Source organism: Sinocyclocheilus rhinocerous, unplaced genomic scaffold (assembly GCF_001515625.1).
Source record: "Sinocyclocheilus rhinocerous isolate Xijiao unplaced genomic scaffold, SAMN03320098_v1.1 scaffold1312, whole genome shotgun sequence".
In the NCBI taxonomy this organism is placed as follows: Eukaryota; Metazoa; Chordata; class Actinopteri; order Cypriniformes; family Cyprinidae; genus Sinocyclocheilus; species Sinocyclocheilus rhinocerous.
Window position 1 is genome coordinate 230,416 of NW_015639805.1, and position 19,941 is coordinate 250,356.

At 39.4% G+C, this 19,941-nt stretch overlaps 1 protein-coding gene across 2 annotated transcripts in view; it reads left to right on the top strand.

Moving 5' to 3' along the window:
* Positions 1-19,941, top strand: part of LOC107752133 (iporin-like) — a 26,967-nt gene continuing 7,026 nt past the window's right edge. The window contains exons 1-9 of one of the 2 annotated variants that reach the window (XM_016568009.1): positions 1-270; positions 5,857-7,569; positions 8,727-9,264; positions 12,835-13,494; positions 14,832-15,029; positions 15,252-15,398; positions 17,980-18,056; positions 18,180-18,354; positions 18,434-18,539. In XM_016568009.1, the coding sequence (XP_016423495.1) occupies positions 6,016-7,569; positions 8,727-9,264; positions 12,835-13,494; positions 14,832-15,029; positions 15,252-15,398; positions 17,980-18,056; positions 18,180-18,354; positions 18,434-18,539 (3,455 nt within the window). In that variant the 5' untranslated portion in view covers positions 1-270; positions 5,857-6,015. The remainder of the gene's footprint in view (positions 271-5,856; positions 7,570-8,726; positions 9,265-12,834; positions 13,495-14,831; positions 15,030-15,251; positions 15,399-17,979; positions 18,057-18,179; positions 18,355-18,433; positions 18,540-19,941) is intronic. The other variant, XM_016568010.1, reaches the window with a different exon arrangement.

The following is a 19,941-nucleotide window of genomic DNA, read 5'->3' on the forward strand; positions in this document are numbered from 1 at the left end:
CAAACCACAGTATGCAAAACCGCTCATCTGGACCCAAAAGACGTGATTTGTGACCGTGTATCACCGTAAAGATGCCCAAAAGTCAGCATTGTAAGAGGACGCACAGTGAGGGAGGGTGCGCTTCATTCTGACGTAGCGCCGCTCGCTCCAGCCCTGCGCCTCTGTTGCGCTCAATATCTCCAGCACAAAATCAACCCAAACGTGGCGATCGTTCAGCGTGATTTGACATCGTGATATCTAGGAATCACTGAGATGACATTGATCGTCAACGTGAGTATAGCTAAGTCTTTGCTTTTAGAATTGAATGGGAATTTGGCAAACACTGTGTGGAGGAAGCTAACGGGACTGCCCGCTGGCAAATATTACATCACTGCTGCCGATTCAGATTTAACTGCGATTTTGTTGATTGTTAAGAATGAACTAACTCGACTTTTATGCGTATTGTTATTTTAAAATGGTAAAATACAGACGCTGTAGACGTGTGCGCATTCACCGTTACCTTCGCTCATAAAACACGCCCGTTTTTACGCTCGCATGTTAACATTAAATATCTGCATAGTGGTTTTTAAGGTCTTAAAGGTGGTTTTAGAATAATTAAATCATCCAGAATGCATGGCCCAAAAGAGGCACATTCGTGTAAGCGGTCATGGACGGGCTGTAACGTTAGGTTTTTTTGTTTTGATGCTGATTTGGCATTACTTATGTATGTTTCGACTTGCTTTCATTACGATGGCGCATTGCATGTAAAATAGAAAAGAATACACACGTGGTAAAATCACTAAATAGGCCCACAGATACAGGGAGTGCTGCTGTTATGTCGGATATGTTACCGTGAGCCGCTGTGGGCGAGTGAGGCCTGTGTTTGCGCATCGATCACAACGAATAAACACCAGTCACTGCACCTGAAAACATCGGGCCTTATAGATGATCATATGAACGCTAAAAATTATTGGAGAAAAAATAACGACGAACTCCAAAATAAGCCGCTTAAAGGCTTGTTAATGTACACGTATGTGTGTTTGAGTTGCTGACAGCGATTCTACAATATGGCTTACTTTTCTGTTCCCTAGTATGATTTTTAAATGAAAATGCTATGCAAGTCATTGTAGTTTCGTAGAATAGATTAAAATACATTAAGCTTTTAATTTTAGAAGCTTTATTAGGTGTCAATTACTATAAAGGTTATTATTGGAGATTTGTACAATCTATTTCTTTTTGTTTATTTTATATATGGTTAACTGACCTGTTGAAAAAAACAGCATATGCTGGTTAGGTATGTTTTGACGCTGGGATGCTGGTTTAAGCTGGTCCTTTGCTGGTTTAAACTGGTCCTTTGCTGGTTTAAGCTGGTCCTTTGCTGGTTTAAACTGGTCCTTTGCTGGTTTAAGCTGGTCCTTTGCTGGTTTATGCTGGTCATGTGCTGGCAAAGGACCAGCATAAACCAGCCAAAGGACCAGCATAAACCAGCAAAGGACCAGCTTAAACCAGCCAAAGGACCAGCTTAAACCAGCCAAAGGACCAGCATAAACCAGCCAAAGGACCAGCATAAACCAGCAAAGGACCAGCTTAAACCAGCATCCCAGCATCAAAACATACCTAACCAGCATATGCTGTTTTTTTCAACAGGGTAAGCAGGTCCGAGGTTTATCTTTAATAATAATAATAAAAAAAAAAAATGCACCACCACCACGTTATCCTGTTTTACCAAATCCACTTAAATTTGAGATAAATATTATCATATTTTTATTACCGGATGAGACAAATGTTGTAACACAGACGAAACGGAAGACATGCTTCAGAAGTGCCAGTGACTATCAGCATTGTCCGCTACTTTCCTCTATGAATATTGTTAGAATGCACACTCCGGTAAACAAACAGTGAGCTTGTAACATTTTGGATGCTCTTGACCGTGTGTAATTATGACCATAGCAGAATGTTACCCTCTGGACCCGTAGTGGTCATTTGATCATTTCAATGTAGAGAAATCCCACTGAATATAACATTTTATTTTGTGTTGAATAACTGACGCGGGCTGAAATCTGTTTCTTTCCGTCTCTGAGAGAACTTTCTAGTCTGATTCCATTTAACAAAAGCAGCTTGTGTTCAAGAGATGACTGTGAGATGTTGTCATTTCAATTCGAAGCTTATTATTAATTGTGAGCGGCTAAAATTGACCACGATAGTGCAATATAGTAAAACTGACTGTAGAAACTATATCAATTTTGTTTAGCATACAATTTTTCATAACAAACAGTAGTTTATTTTATTGAAATCATAGTTACATGTAATAATTGAAGGTGTGTTGGGTATTGTTGTCATTTGGTAATTGTAGAATGGCTATGATTGTGTATGTATGTAGTCTGTGGTTGGCTTTTTCATGTTTTTGCTGAACAGTAGCTTGATGTTTACTTTCATCCTGATTCCTGACAGAGTAAGAAAGGCGAGCATGAAAAATAAAAATTTTTTTTTTTGCCCACACTGGTTTATTACTTATTATCTGGTTTTGTATAAGTTCGATTTTGTGTATGTGTGGGTCAATAATTTAGTATATAAATTTGCATAATAGCCTTTAGTCATCTAATATATGATACTAGAAAACCATTCTGAATTCTATTCCAAATTTACTACTCAGTTGCTTAATAAATAGCACAAGCAAAGTCTGTTTGAATGCTTTTTACCCAAACCTCTCTGTGTTTGTGCATGTGTGAGAGGCAGGCCGTCTTGTTGCCTCTGTCTGCAGCTGTCCATCTGATCTTGTAGCTAAATGCCCAGTCTGTGGAATGTAGTGGCTGTCATGGCCTGTAGCTATGTAACACATGAAAGAGGGAGAGAGAGAGCATTTTCTGCCCCCTTAACCAGCCTCTCTGTCCCTTTTCATTTTATTTACTACATCAATAGATGAGGATGTTGTGATTTACAGTAGCTTGACTGGTGCTAATAATTTCAGCCAATAGTTGCCCTGGTCAGTCTAACGTTCTATCACTAGTTGGTCCCCTTCAGTATGTCTCAGTAGTGTGTGACTGATCAGATGAAGTCAGGCTAAACTGACTCATGAATTACTGGAAATAGATGCTTCAGACTGTGTGAACTAATTTAAGGTCTTAGATACATTTCAGTGTTTCTCCAGCAATGTCATGTTGAAATTGGAACTCATCAGCATCCTGTGAGGAACAGTGTTTTCATCAGTGCAGTTTTTCGGGACCTGGAGAAAATGGATCTTTTTCTTTGTGAATCTTCTTAAAGGCTTGATGGAACAGAAGTAGCGGTAGTTCTTTTCTTTCATATTTTGACGTACATCCGAGTAAAATTGATTATTAAAGAAAAAATGTAGAGTGGTACTTGGTTCTATGCATCAGTTGTTGATTGGATGGTGTCAGACTGGTTGAATGTGAGTTTTCTGTCAATAAGCAGACTACATAAATTAAGAAGTCCATCTTACATTACCAATCAAAAGTATGCAATTTTATTGGAAGATCGAGGTTGATAGGATAAAAAAAGAAATGTATACTTGAATTAATCGTGCACAATAAAATAAATGACATGCATTTAGTAAATAGAGTGAATTTTCATTTCATGCCAAGTTTAAACAGTGTATTTTTTTTTTGAAACAACCCAGCATTTTTTTTTAGAGTGTAGCATTCCAAATGTCCTTCTGAAAATAATTTTGCAGACTGGATGACAACCAATTTGAAAATAAAATATTTTAAAGTAATGTGGTTCAGAATATATTTTCTTAAACACACACAGACCGGCAGGAACACATGAGTGTTACGTAATGGAGTTTAATCTGGCCAGACAGCCGTGAAGGGTTCTCACTGACAGGTGATGTTTGCAGAGGATCTCTTGCTGTTATATGGCTCCTATCTGTTAAGGTAAAATGCACAGAATTTCCATATTGTTTACATAATCAATTATTGGCAATATATTAAATGTACTTACAAGAACAACCTCAGGAAAAATAATTTCATTACTGTATAGTTTGGTTTGGTTCATACTGGTTAGTTTGGTAGAACATGAAGTAAAGTAGATTGAGTGTAAGATTTTTTTAGGCATAAAAACGTGCATGATCAACAAATGTAAAATATGGTGATAACACTGGCCCAATAGGCCCAAGACTTCTGTCAGCCTGCCAGTAACACTCTGTATTGGCCCTGGGCCGTTCTTAATGTTGAGGCCTTAACCACATGTAAAATAAATGCTAATAACCTAATTTTATAAAGTCCATATTTAGGCAATTAGAAACTATAACTAGTTTTTAATTGCACTATTCTGGATTATCCCAATGATTTTGTCTTGACTATGACCTACAATGGGACAACTATCACCAACACTCTGACACACACACATACAGAGACTTTCAGATGATGTAATGTGCTCCACTACCTCACAGAGACGGTTTTAGGTCATTGTCAGGCTTTGCACGTCCTATTACTTTTTGCTGTAGCTGTCTGCCCACTCAGAGCCCCAACAACAGGTCGCTGACCCACAGCCATTTCCTCCTTCAAGATTTCCGCCCATCTAAAATAAGGTCAACGTCCATCACTCACCCCTCCCTTCCTCTCTCTTGTGAAGTCGACACCCATTGGTACACCAGGAAAAATATACTGAGTATCACTTTGACCAAAATAAGAGCTGTGGCCTAGTGGTTAGCACATACGTGCCACAGTGCTTGTGCAGGTGACATGGAGTTCATCTTGCATCATTTCCTGAAGTTCACTATCATTTCCGGTCCTATTTCTTGTCCACATAACTAAAGGTTGCAAAAATATAAAAAATTATCACTGTTAGAACTGAAAGTCACCATCTCCATTGAAATCTGTGGTTATCTCTAAATGATCACCTTAGTTTTACAGTAAAGGCCCCAATATACAATTTTTTTTTTGCTCCTCGTTTAGGAGTGAAAAGAAGTTACCTTTACTTTAAGAAGTTATGAAATACCATTGCAGCGGTATACTGTTAGCAAACATCCTAATGCCACCCACACCATTCATTTTCCTTTTCTTGTAGTTTTAGGTATATGCTCTTGACAGTGCCTGTGTTTGGTCGATATAAAATATTAATATAAATGATTAAAAAACATGCTTTCAAGATACTGGTTAATTAATCACTAGGCCAGTGAGTATATATGTAATCATTAGTCAGCTCTAGTAATATACTCTTAGTTTTCTTCATGGACTCCTGTAAGTTTAAGAATATTTGTGTTGGTTTAAATGCATTTCCTTAATATTAAATAATATCAATTAAATCATGTATTTACCCGTGTACCAGTTTATTCAAAGCTTGTCTACATTCTGATTCCATTGTCATCTGTAGACTGAGCAGATTAAGAAGCATGTGAACTGGATTTACTTAATTATTAATTGTTGTTTTTTTTTGTGTCTGTTTTTGGTACTCCGGATTTGTCCCCATTGATCATGTTTTTGTTATGCAACAGTCTTTGGTGAAAATGATATGATTACACAATGAGACACCTAACTAATAAGCTCTTTCCTCTTATGAACACTGGATAACTTAATGTCTTACATGATACGTGAAGATAATTTAAAACTGAATCCTGTCTTCTGTCTTTTTTCCAGATGTTGAGTCATCTGTAGACTGAGCAGATTAAGGAGCATGTGAACTGGATTTACTTAATTATTAATTGTTGTTTTTTTTTGTGTGTCTGTTTTTGGTACTCCGGATTTGTCCCCATTGATCATGTTTTTATGCAACAGTCTTTGGTGAAAATGATATGATTACACAATGAGACACCTAACTAATAAGCTCTTTCCTCTTATGAACACTGGATAACTTAATGTCTTACATGATACGTGAAGATAATTTAAAACTGAATCCTGTCTTCTGTCTTTTTTCCAGATGTTGACCTTCCACCAGGAGATCCTCTTTAACCTTTTCTTTAATGTTCCTCACTTTCCAAAACCCCGTATTGGCATTGGACGTGTGAACTAAAGTCCTCGGAAAACTACGTTCTGCAAATATCCAAATATTCTTCATCCTCACCCACACTAGGAGAAGATGGACAGTCCACCTAAGCTAGCCGGGGAGACTCTTATTGTCCACCACATTCCGCTGGTTCACTGCCAGGTTTCGAGCTCAAGACAGTGCTGTGGTAGTCCATTGAAAAGGAACAGTAACCCCTTTAGCTGCCCAGAGAATTTGGGATTGAGCCGGACCACCTCCCTACCTGAGAGAAACATTCTTCAGCGGGAAGCTTTGGTGTACAGCAGCCTCATACAAACGTCGAGTAGCAGCCTTAGCTCTAGTGACACTTTTGGGGATGGAGGGATGAGGGGAGGAGAGACACATGGAAGAGGAGGGAGAGAAGGGAGTATGGCAAGCGACACTTCCTCTTTCACCTCGAGCAATTCTGAAGATCAGGCTCAAGGCCTGCAGATGAAGACACGTGAACGTCCGAACTCGAGGCGTAACCCCTTTCTGCTCAACACTGAAGATGAAGATGACGACGAGGATGAAGACAATCTGAATGGATATTTGGAAGACTCCTCCTTTCACCTGCATGGAAATTCGCATGACATCTCAAATGCAGCACTTGCAAATGAAGACTTGCCGCCGTTCCACCTGCATGACCTTGGGTTTACCGCTGAACCTTTTCTATTGCATGGGTCTACAGAAAAACAGTGGAGTTCCACTAATGGGCCTTGTGGGGAAGCAGAGAGCAGAGACCACACAATAGGTGGGACTTTCGTTTTATCTACTCACATGGAAGGCCTGAACTTGCTGAGATTAGATAGCCAGCGTCGCCACGGAAGCAGTGCTTCCACCCTTTCAATGGACTGTGGTGAGCAAGAATGGGGTGAGGATGATGATTATGAAGACCATTCCATGCAGGGCGGCAGAGGAAGCTCAGAGTGTTCCAGTCTCGCAGCACCACATTGCTCCTGTTGCGGCCTTTCTCAGCCATACCCTGAACCTTTTCACGAATCGTTTTCTGAGTGTCACCAGGGCTACGGCAGTGATTCCTCCTGCAATAGCTCCGATGGAGTGCTGGTTAACTTCAGCACGATTTACAACAAGATGAACAATGTTGTCCCGGCCAAACAGTCGCTCAATATCAACAGTTCCGCCGAGCAATCCTGTGCCTCTTCTGTGTCTGAGCTCGTTGGGATGTGTGGAACAGAATGTAGCAGTGGACGTGGCGCTTTCTACCTGGACTTACACACCTCCCCGATCGAACCCCATCAGCATCCTTTGGCCACTCAAGAACATGCAAATACTTCTTCTGTATCTCAGCCTCAAGGTGCCACTATGGAACTAGATGCCAACTGTAACTCGTACCACAACCTTCTCGGAAGCGAGGCGCTGTCCTCTGCTGAAGCCTCTGCCAATGAGCTCACCTCGTGTCTTCAAAGCCAAGCTCGCTTGATTGTAGCAACGCAGAATTACTACAAGCTTGTGACGTGTGACCTTTCTTCCCAGTCCTCTCCCAGTCCAGCGGGATCATCGGTCACAAGCTGCTCAGATGAGCACAGCAAAGGAAGTCCCACTCAGCCAACAGAGTACTACCTATTCCAACAAATGATAGAAGATGAAGAAGAGGAAGATGCAGAGGTGCTATATTATTTGCTTCATGTGGTGTTAGCTTGTATTTAGCATTTTGTACCATCACTCATTCTCAGAGCTGGGTAGATTACTTACAAATTGTAGTCCGTTACTGATTCCAAATTACATGACACAAATTGTACTTAGTAACGTAATCCATTACATTACTCATTCTAGGTAATATAATCAGAGTACTTTTTGATTACGTAACTCGTTTATCACATTGATTTAAATAGGATAATATTGTACCATACTGATATTAAAATGCAAAGAAAATATATTCCATTTGTTGTTATTAACAACATAAAGGGAATTAAACATTACATTATGTCAAGGTTTCCCAAACTGGGGTTTGTGAAGGAACTGCAGGGGGTTTGTGATTTTAATGAAAAGCAAATAATTAAAGGGTTAGTTCACCCCAAAATTAAAATTCTGTCATTAATTACTCACCCTCATGTCGTTCTAAACCCGTAAGACCTTCGTTCATCTTCGGAACACAAATTAAGATATTTTTGATGAATTCTGAGAGCTCTTTGACCCTCCCATAGACAGCAATGTAATTACCTCGATCAAGGTCCAGAAACGTAGCAAGGAGATCGGTAAAATAATCCACGTGACATCAGGGGTTCAACCGTAATTTTACGTAGCTAAGAGAATACTTTTTGTACGCAAAGAAAACAAAAATAACGACTTTATTCAACAATTCGTCTCCTCCGCGTCACCCTGGTGCCATTTTGGAGAGTATCCACTGAACGCAAACAGCGTATGCTATTATGTGTCAATTGCGTCACGCGGATAAGGAGGAGACGAATTGTTACGTTTCTGTACCTTAATCATGGTAATTGCATTGCTGTCTATGGGAGGGTCAGAGAGCTCTCAGAATTCATCAAAAATATCTTAATTTGTGTTCCGAAGATGAACGAAGGTCTTACGGGTTTAGAACGACATGAGGGTGAGTAATTAATGACAGAATTTTCATTTTTGGGTGAACTATCCCTTTACGTCCCTTTAAAAATTAAAAATTATAATAAATCATTTTAAAATAACTTCAATCAAAATAAAACACTTACTAAAATTAAATATTTTTCAGAATATGATTACGTAATCCAGATTACATGTAATCAGTCTATACTTCTACATCCTTTACATTCTTTTTCTTTTGCCAGAATGAAGAAAAGGATCCAAGTGAGATTGACTCAACCCGTGAGAATGTAATTGAGGGGCAGGTGTATATCAACATCTCCCCACCATCGACAGCCTGCAATTCAGTTGGTGCTTCTGGGAGCGGTCGACCTCGTTCTCGTAGCTACGATCGGAACTTGGACAAGTCTCCATCTCCTCGCCTTGGATCCTTGGAGCGCATGCTCAGCTGCCCTGTTCGGCTCAGTGAGGGTGCAGCCCCGAGCCCGCCACCTCCACCCCGTGTCACTTCTTTTGCGGAAATTGCAAGAAATAAGAGGAGAACTGGAGGGTCACCATCGCAGAAGGGTGGGATGGAGGCCACGTCCATGCACTCTCACTCATCTGGAGAGTTCTCGTCCATCCTGGAAGACCTTCCACAGGGTCAAAGCCACAGTTTGCCACCGCTCACTCGATGCCATAGTCAAGGAAGCTGTGATTTGTCCTCCCCGCATAGACCGCGGAGTACACCACTGCGAGAATCACCGGGGGGAGCGGGAAAACAGACTCGAACTAAAGCAGAAGGTAAGGGGAAGTTTTTTTTCCAAAATCTTCTAAAAAAAGGATAGTTGAACTGTGTTATTTGTAAAAGCTGGTTTATTTTGTGGATTGTCTTATTTTGTGTTTGAATAATGGTATTGTGCAGCCTGGTTGGATTTTGGAACTCTATGTATTGGATGGGTAGTGACTAGGGCTGCACGATTCTTGCTGAAATGTGAATCACGATTTTTCTCCATGGGAATTGAGATCACGATTCTCTTACACGATTCTCATTTTTTCAACCAAAATTTATTGCACTCAAGTACAAAAAACTAAAAAAAAACACAGGACTAGAGCTGCACGATTCTGGATAAATTGAGAATCACGTTTTTTTTTTGTCTCAAATAGAGATCACGATTCTCCCACGATTCTGAACTAAACAAAATAATGTGTGGCAAAATATGATTGCTGCAGTCTATTTAAAAGTGTTTATTTAATTTAAATGAAGTATTAACCATTTTAATATACACTATCAGTCAAAAGATTTTGAACAGTAACATTTTTTGTTTTTTAAAGAATTCTCTTCTGCTCACCAAGCCTGCATTTATTTGATACAAAATACAGCAAAAGCAGTAATACTGTGAAATATTTTTACTATTTAAAATAACAGCTTTCTATTTGAATATATTTTAAACTGTAATTTATTTCTGTGATAATACTGTGTAGTAGTTTGAAAAGACTGTTTGTGAAGCTGTTTCTTAACCAAACATGGTAACTGCTCTCTGTGTGTCAGCGGCAGTGTGAACGCAGATTTGAATGATCCGGTAAGATTTTGTCAAAGGTTTAATAGACACGGGAGAATCGTCATTTAGAAATGAGATCGTGTGGTTGTCTGAATCGAGATCGCGATCTTTTAACGATTAATTGTGCAGCTCTAGTAGTGACTATTAAAAATTCTCAGTGATTGCCCTTAAAGGGATAGTTCACCCAAAAATGAAAATTCTGTCATTAATTACTCACCCTCATGTCGTTCTAAACCCGTAAGACCTCCGTTCATCTTCGGGAACACAAATGAAGATATTTTTGATGAATTCTGAGAGCTCTCTGACCCTCCCATAGACAGTTGTTTTCGTTCAAATCAAAGCGTAAACAATGTAGAAAACGCATCATACGCTGTTTACGTTCAGTGGATACTCAGCCCTCTACGAACACCTTGGCAATTGAATCGCCATTGGCTAGTAAATTTTTTTGTTTACTCGCCAGCTAGTAGTGACTATTAAAAATTCTCAGTGATTGCCCTTAAAGGGATAGTTCACCCAAAAATGAAAATTCTGTCATTAATTACTCACCCTCATGTCGTTCTAAACCCGTAAGACCTCCGTTCATCTTCGGGAACACAAATGAAGATATATTTGATGAATTCTGAGAGATCTCTTATATCTGAGCTAAACTTATACTTAGCCTCCAACTCACACACTGGCGAGTAAAATCTGAGAATTTATTAGCCATTGGCTAATATTAGACATCATTTAGTCGCCAGAGTGAAGATTTAGTCGCATATGCGAGTGATTTACTCGCAATGTAGAGGGTTGATACTCTCCAAAATGGCAGAATTTTCATTTTTGGGTGATCTATCCCTTTAACATGATTTGTTGGTTTTATAGTAGTGTGGTTGCTAGAGTGTTGCTAGTATGTTCTGGGTTGTTCCTTATTTTGGCCCAAGTCAAAAGAAAAAAATACTGTATGCTTTGGACCCAAAAATAAATTCAATCATCCTTTACTCACCCATGTCATTTCATATCCCTATGACATTCTTCCATGGATGGAATAGAAAAAAAAAATTTTCCTTTCATGTTCTGTGGAGGAATAAATGTAATGTGGTTTTGAAACAACATGATGGTAATTAAATATAACCGAAATTGTTGGGTAAAATATTATTTTATTTATGTATATGGCTTTTTATAGTCTGCCATAGTGTTGGGCGGTTTGACCAAAAATCCATATCAGTTTTTTTTTTTAAGGATTCTGACTGTTTCACGATTTATCAAATTTTTTTTCCCTGACTGTTCCTTTATGTGAATCAGAATGCATGAAACAGTTGCACAACAGTTGCATTTTAATCACGATCCAAACAAAGATGCTACATGTAGCTTGATCAGTTTTTGATGTAAATTAGATTTGTGTCATTTCAAAATTTGAAGCAAACAAAAGAACGATCTGACTGAATGTTGTGAAATTACGCTACATAAATCATCTGCATGAAACAGCAAACGGGCCGAATGAGAGCTCAGATTCACTCTCTTACAGCAGGTGGCGCTTATGGAACAGCAGGATACAGCGTTTCCTTGGTTACCGCTGTAAACAAAACAGCTGCACTTTTAAATACTACATTAATATGCTTTATATGGAGGTAAGATGGAAAGAAAATAGCATCTGAACTTTTCTGAGAACAGTCAGTTGGTTCCCCTCAGAGATACATTCATATAAACCTTCAATTCAGTATTTAGGATTTTCTTCCGATATTTCACGCATGGTAAAGTGAGTTTGTTCTGCCTGCTATAGTATTTTCTCCTCTTTTTTCATCTTCAGTGTCTCTGGCTTCTGTTTAACGGCGGTTTACAGTTGGTTTATTTGCCCAGTTAAAGTTGTTTGTTATTAATAGTTCTAAAAGTTCTCCAACCATTAGTCGGAACTAAGTTTATGCAGTTAACAATTTTTTTTAAAATTTGTACCGTGTGCATAATTCAAACCGCATTACCGTTTGAACCGGTATATCGCCCAGCACTAGGACTCTGCCAGGTAATCTCAAATCTTATGAGATTAGCAATAACACATCTTCTTCCAGCTGCATTATGTGAGGTGTCATTCATGTCTGTAGCACAAGCAGTGCAAGAGTTGCATGATAAAGGTTTGCCAAAGCAAAATAAATAGGCAGAGTTTGATTAACAGACAGGTTAACTAGTGTTACTGGACTGCATGTTAGTTCTCTCTGTGCTATGCTGCCCCTGCTGACTGTGACTGGGTTCTACAGTGTACAAAAGCTCTGACATATGAGTACTCAGGCATGTGGAGCAAACAGCTTGCGCAATAGCCCAGTGACGTTTCACACACACTGTGTGCACATGCAACACACACCTAGTGTACACAGAGGAGCTTCATAAACAGGCTGTTTTGGTCATAATATCTTGGTTGTTTATGTACCTCTTTTGGTCATTAATTTTTTGGAGCAGTGTTTTAAGGTATGTGTTTGAAAAAAGTTTTTGGTTTTTGTTTTATGTATGGTTTTGTTTCACTTTCATAATAAGAGCCTGTTGTTGCTGTTGCTGTTGCTCTTGCTGGGTTTTATTCTAGCTGTTTTAAATTGCTGTGTCGTTGTCATAGGCTTTCTGGTTTAAATTTACATCAAATAACTTGCTTCATGTGATAATTATATGTATTCATTTATAATGATTTATGCAGCTTTAGATATTGTTAATGCCTGCATTACTACATTAAATGATACTCTGCCACAGACTCTGATGTTTTAACTTCATCATTTTGTTCTTAATCTTCATCTGTCTTATTTTCTCTGCAGCCCTCCTTGCTCATCTCTGTCTCTTTTCTTTCTCCCCCTAGGTGGTCTGTCTAGCTCCACAGACTCCTCTCCAGTTGTAATTCGCTATAACAAAGATCAACGTCCGACCTCGTTACCCATTCAGCCTTTCACTTTCCAGCACCAGTTTGGAAAACCACAGGCGAAGCCTCTCCTTCCTCTTCTGGACGGATACATCAGCCATATGCAGACTCGAGGGGCTGCGGCGCCTGAGGGAGGTGAAGATGACTCCGAAGAAGATCGTAGGCCACCACACGGCAAATCCAACTCACCTACAACAGTGCGGCCATCCCCACTGGGCAGCTACTCCCCAGTTCGCCTCCAAGGTGCGCCCACCTCTTCTGGAACCTGCTCCACATGCACTCCGACCCCGGGTGGTCCAAAGCCGCCACGTTCCCTCTCTTGCCCCATCTCTTCAGGTCTTCTGCCCCAGCATACCCCACCTGGAATGACCATACGCACAGAGACTCCTAAACTCGCTCCCTTACCTCCTACACCGCCTCCACCACCTCTACCACCTCTGATGAAGCAGAGTCCGCTGATGCCTGCGTTGCCCACTAGAAATCACTGTTTCCACCGTGGCAATTTGCAGACCCTTCCCAGCTCTGGGCTCAGTCCTCTAGCGTCACAGGAAGAGCCAGTGAAGGTTTTACCAGCATGTGTGACACAGCGACAGCCTAATGGTAGGTTTGGAGCAAAAACGAGTCAATTCAGACATAGTTCTAGACACTACTGTGTGTTGTTTTTGACCTTGTTAATGACTTAATGATCTTTTTTTCTGCTTTCAAAGAAAAAAAACACTAATGGTTTTGCCTTGAGTTTGTAAAAATGATCATTTTTTTCTTCTGATTTGAGTTGGATAGAATCGTATTAGAGGTGTAACGATACATGTATTCGTACAGAAAATAGTCTTTCGGTTCAGTATGCATGTGTACCGAACAAATCATTCAGTAATGCCGTTTTGGTGCTCTTTGAAGTGGCGTGACAGATCGCTGTATAAACGCCTCAGTTTAAACGGCAGCGCAGAGCGCTAGTCAGCATGATCATCCCTTCCTCATTACTTCTAGTTTTAACGTGAAATAAACATGAATGAACATCTCATACAATCGCTCAATCAGTGTTTCAATCGCGGAAAGACGTGATTAAAACAACTTGTAAACAAAATGTCACTTAGCATTTCATTTACCCCAGGCAAGTCATCAGTGTCCGCACCTTGTTACTTCCCGAGAGAAATGAAGTCTAGAGAAGAGCATATCTCGAAATATTAGACTATACTCATTATATTTTCAATTATATATTCAATTATATATTGTATAATTTAGAAGTTAATTTAAAAACTGTATTGTGTGCAATTTACATGCTTGCATACAATTGTTTTTTTCAGTGTTGATTATTATAGTCAAAAATAAATCGTAATTGAACTTTGAAGTTTGGGCTCTGGTGTTAATTGTAACCTTACAGTAATGTAAAAGGGCTCTCTAGTTTAGAGCAGAAGCTGAGGTAGAGTTTTATCCCTAAGAAAATATTAATTATAATTGAATGTACTTAAAGAAAGAGCTATTTGTTCAGTAAACCAATGTTAAAAAAAAAAAAATCAATCTGTTTAGTTTTTTTTCCTCCTGCTGTACCGAAACCATACCGAACCGTGACGTCAAAACAAAGGTACATACCGAACCGTCATAACTGTGTACCGTTACACCCCTAAATTGTATATAGGCTGCCTATCTGAACAAAGCCTTAGCTTTCTTACTTAGCTTGGCTTTTCTATCCTTAAACTACTGCTAACTACTTCTCTTTTCTATCCCTCCTGTTTCCCCTTCTGCCCATGGTTTGCATTGCATCACTTTGGCATTTCCACAATTTTATCTTACCCTTCTGACCGTTCTTTCCCTTTTGCTACTTTTCACTGTATATGTACGTTCATCCATCTTACTGTCCATTCACCAATACCTCTTTCTCTCTTTTCGTATTCCATCCATCATTTGCCACCGTCCCCATTTCCATCCATTTCGCCCCCCAGTGCACCACCTCTCCCCACAGGCATTGAAATGGAGAGAGTACAGGCGCAAGAACCCTCTGGGTGTGGAGCGTGGTAAAAACGACCCTCATTCTTTCTCTTGTGCTTTGGAAACCAAGAGACCTGGAACTCGTTTCATGCGACGCAATGTGTTTGATTTCCCTCCCACCAATCAACCACTAAGCTTCGGCAGACTGAATGGTGCTGAACCAATTTCTAACACTCAAAGAGGGTTGAAGGGAATGAGCTGGAAAGGGGGCTGGGGTGGGGTCATTTTGTTTGTAGTTAGTAAAAGTAGTTAGTAGACACTTAAGTGTGATTATGACCTTATCTTTTGTCTGTCATCAGCTTGTTTTGTCTAGCACAGTGTCTGTGTTTGGTATATGTTTGCATTCATCTGACTGATGTTGTTTTTGTTTATAGGTCAGTCATTGAGGCAACTGCCGCAGTGCTACAGTGACTTCTTACCTGATTACTTCTCTCAGACGGAGCGCCCCCCAGAGGAATTCTGCTTATCTCCTGATGCTAATACTGACAAATCCATTTCTGTAGACCTGTTGCAGAAGAGAGGTGTGTGATTATTTTTTTTCTTTCTGTGTAGTTATGCTAACAATGGCACACCATGTGTTCATTTTTGTGTTTAAGTTTAGTTCTTAAAGGGATAGTTCACCCAAAAATGAAAATTTGATGTTTATCTGCTTACCCCCAGGGCATCCAAGATGTAGGTGACTTTGTTTCTTCAGTAGAACACAAATGATGATTTTTAACTCCAACCGTTGCAGTCTATCAGTCGTATAATGCATGGCAATGGTAACAAAATCTATGAGAGTAAAAAAAACATGCACAGACAAATCCAAATGAAACCCTGCGGCTCGTGACGACACATTGATGTCCTAAGACACGAAACGATCGGTTTGTGCGAGAAACCGAACAGTATTTATATCATTTTTTACCTCTAATACACTACTATGTCCAACTGTCTTTGGGCGCGCGCACGGCATCCGGTGCGTGAGGTGTGTACGCGCTCTGGCGTAGTTTATGTTAATGGGTGTGTTGATATCCAGCCGAAGAGCAATCAACCATAACTTCAGGCGAGCGTGCTCAGAAGTTGGGAATACGTGGAAAGTCACCACTCCCGAATGAGTTCGCGCGAGAGAACTTCATCTTTTAGTTTTAAGTCGGTTTGAACAATCCAGATAAGCGCAAGTAAGTACCATTTTGATTAGCCGTTGTACCTACAATGTTTGTGCACTGTGTAAACAAAGAGTGACGTATACGCGTGAGAGATCACTTCCGGCGCTTGCGTAAACTACGCCAGAGTGCGTACACACCTCACGCACCGGATGCCGTGCGCACGCTCAAGGAAGTTGGACATAGTGTTGTATTAGAGGTAAAATATTATATAAATACTGTTCGGTTTCTCGCACAAACCGATCGTTTCGTGTCTTAGGACATCAATGTGTCGTCACGAGCCGCAGGGTTTCATTTGGATTTGTCTGTGCATGTTTTTTTTACTCTCATAGATTTTGTTACCATTGCCATGCATTATACAACTGATAGACTGCAACGGTTGGAGTTAAAAATCATCATATGTGCTCTACTGAAGAAACAAAGTCACCTACATCTTGGATGCCCTGGGGGTTAGCAGATAAACATAAAATTTTCATTTTTGGGTGAACTATCCCTTTAAGTTAACCTCACTCCTGGTAGAGGTGAAATGTCCTAGTTTTATATTTGAATTTACATTTATCAGACACTTTATTGAAAGTGACTTACAAACGAGTTTGAGTCATTAAATATTATCACGCAACTTTTGGCCATCTAGCAGTTAAAAAATAAAACTGCAAGCAGCTTGCCAGAAAACCATTGTTTTCGTGGTGCTTCGGCTTTGCTCCTCTGTGTGAATGTGGTTCAAGGCACAGGAGTACTTATGGATACAGGATGTCTTATGAGAGTGAATGGACAAATAAATAACATTTCTTCTTTGTCTTTACAACTGGTGATTCTCCAGAGGTTTGCTGTTTTGAATGATCCTTGGTCAATTTTTCTTGTTCATTGTGGGTAACATAGTGTAGCCTTAAATGGCTTATGTTTTATCATTGCTTTCATACCTTTTAGGCAACATTATTGTTCTTCACACCACATATTACTAAATTAGTCTTGCCACAGGAAGGTGATACCACATAGTGACATAGTAATAGTTTAGATAAGGACAAGATTGAAATGCTGAATTAGAAAGTAAAAGGAATAGAGAAAACATGAATTTTACCAATACAAATATTCCAAACCCAAATGACTTTTTTCTGTGGAACATGAAATTACAATTTTGCTGAATGCTTGCGGTACTCTTGCCCATACAGCAAGCATAAGACAAATTGGCGTCATTATGCTAGATTAATGTGCTATATTCCACGTCTTCTGATGCCAAAGAATAGCTTAGGACATATAAAATAAATTTTATGGCAGCACATTTATTTAGCTTTTTTGGCCTTTGGAGGCCAGTTCCTGGTTCCTGCTTTTGTTGTATGGGCAAGAGCAGTGTAAACATTCTTAGTTTCAGTTTTTTTTTTGTCTTCCACAGAAGAAATAAAGTCATACAGGTTTAGAACAACATGAGGGTAAATAAATGATAACAGAATTAAAATGTTCTAGGTCAACCATTATTTTAAGCAATTCCTTTTGCCTCTCTGCCTTGTTTTGCAGTTTAAACAATGTCCAGATTGACCAATAGTCTCCATATAGTCATATATACAGCAATATAATAACCTCAGCAAGCTCATCTTTAAAGCTTGATGAGGTTAATATGAACCTTATCGTTGCGGTGAGCCCTTTAGCTCTTAAATGAATTATAGTTTCATTGCACCGCATACACACAGCATATAAATCTGCAGTGAATGTTACATACGCCCTAGTGACTAGAAATCTGTGTCTCTTGGTGTTGTTTCCACTAGGTCCTCATGTCAATCAAACAAGGCCCCTTTTGCTTTCCACTCATCTCACATATTGACAATTCCCATCAGACCCTCTAAACTGCATTAGCACAAGACAGAGCGTGTGTTTGTGTACTATTAGTTGGAGTTTAATTTAATTAGATGCATTGAACAATAGAATATTTTCTAATCTGTCTTTTCTGTATGTCCTTATGTACTAGGTTTGGTGAAGGCCATAAACACAGCAGTGGATCTGATAGTGGCTCATTTTGGCACCAGTCGGGATGCAGGAGTAAAGGTACAACATTACATTTCAAATAAATAACAGTGTTAAAGTCAGTGTACTTGAGTTTGTGTGTCTCACTAAAGGCAGTAAATACGTTGACAGTACCTTCTGGTTCACTTTCGCTCTCCTCTACAGGCCAAATTGGGCAATAGCTCTGTAAGTCCGAACGTGGGTCACCTTATTCTAAAGTACCTCTGTCCTGCCATTCGTGAGATACTGCATGATGGCCTGAAAGCGTATGTACTGGACCTGATCATCGGACAACGCAAAAACCAGCCCTGGAGTGTGGTGGAGGCCTCCACACAACTCGGTATGAGAGGAATGATGTAGGTGATTATTGTATGGATGAGAATGAAGGAAATGATTTACGCTTATCCTTTCTGTCCTAGGTCCCTCTACACGGGTTTTGCACAGTCTGTTTTCTAAAGTCAGTCAGTATTGTGAGCTGACCAATCACAGTATGAGACTCAATGCCTTCATCTTCGGCCTGCTAAAGTAAGCTTCTTTTATTTTTCTCTCTTTTCATCTCCCTGCTCTTCCTTTCACTCTTTCTAATCACGCTCAACTTCATACTGCTTATGAAAGCACATTTTTGTCCCTTTCATGATTTTTTTCTTGTTAAAGCATCAGCAAAATATCAGAATGGATTTCTTAATTTGCATTCCTTATTGTGCGATTCATTGGATTCCTGTCAACGTTTTCTCATTGAATATAACTTTTCAATTGGAAATGCCTCACCTTATACAAGCAGGGTCTGGACTATTTTTGGCTTTTTTAAATGTATGTATGAACATTTTCAGATTCTGTCTTGAGTCGATTGATGGAACGGAAGGTGCTTCTTAATCTTCTAGGAGTTTCTGACATGAAAACAGATTATATATATTGACCATCAAATGCATTGCAGTACTGCGGTGTCTTAGTTCGATAACAGTGTTGAAGAGAAGAAGCTTTCTCAGTACATTCAGTGTCGGATCATGAATTTACCAAGTGACATGTATATGTAGTTCATTTTTGTTATAAATCAGATTGCTCCTTTGTAGATTTGGCAAACACAATAATACAAAGACAGATCCTAATATTTGGTGAAAAAACTATTTGAATTAGAACTATGTTTTTAGCAATGCTGTATTTAATAAAATATCGAATATACATGCTTTTTTTAATGCAGTGCATTTTGGGAATGCATCATACATGCAGACAGTATTGCTTTAGATTTTAATATAATACTTTTAATACATATTGCCATTTTCTACCTTTGCGATGGTGCCATAAAATGGTGTCTTGGTAGGCAGCTCACTAGGATTTGGAACAGATCGATGGCGTATGATTTTTATTAGCACTATATCAAGCCAGGTCTAAAAAAAAACCTCAAATCTTGCTGTCTAAAACTCAGCAGTGTGTTTCGAGAAGTCTTTAGAAGTCATCAAAGGCTCCAGTTTTGCTTTGATGGGCCTTGATGTACACATCTCAGCTTCTGAGCAAACTTCCTCTTTTCCACTCCTATTAAAATTACAGTCAGAGACACAGCGCTTTGATCATTAGTTTCAATTCTGCAGCATTCTGAGCTCTCTCTGTCTGTCTCACTCTGTGCTGTGGTCACTCCTCTTCTTAAGATCAATACAAAGTACAGTAATCACTCTTGAGGCTCCTTGTTGTTGCACTTGTAGTATTTCACTTTAAAACAGATTTCCAGGGGTATTCAACAGGGGGTCCCCAACACCTAGGAGGTCTGCAGCAGTACTGCAGGGACAGGAGTAAATGTAGCTGTTATTCACAGGAATAAATTATATTTAAAAATATATAAAAATAGAAGACACTTATTTTTAATTGTAATGATATTTCATTTTGGGGGGGGGAGGGACCTTGGTGAGCAAAAAATACTTTTTTCAAATATATA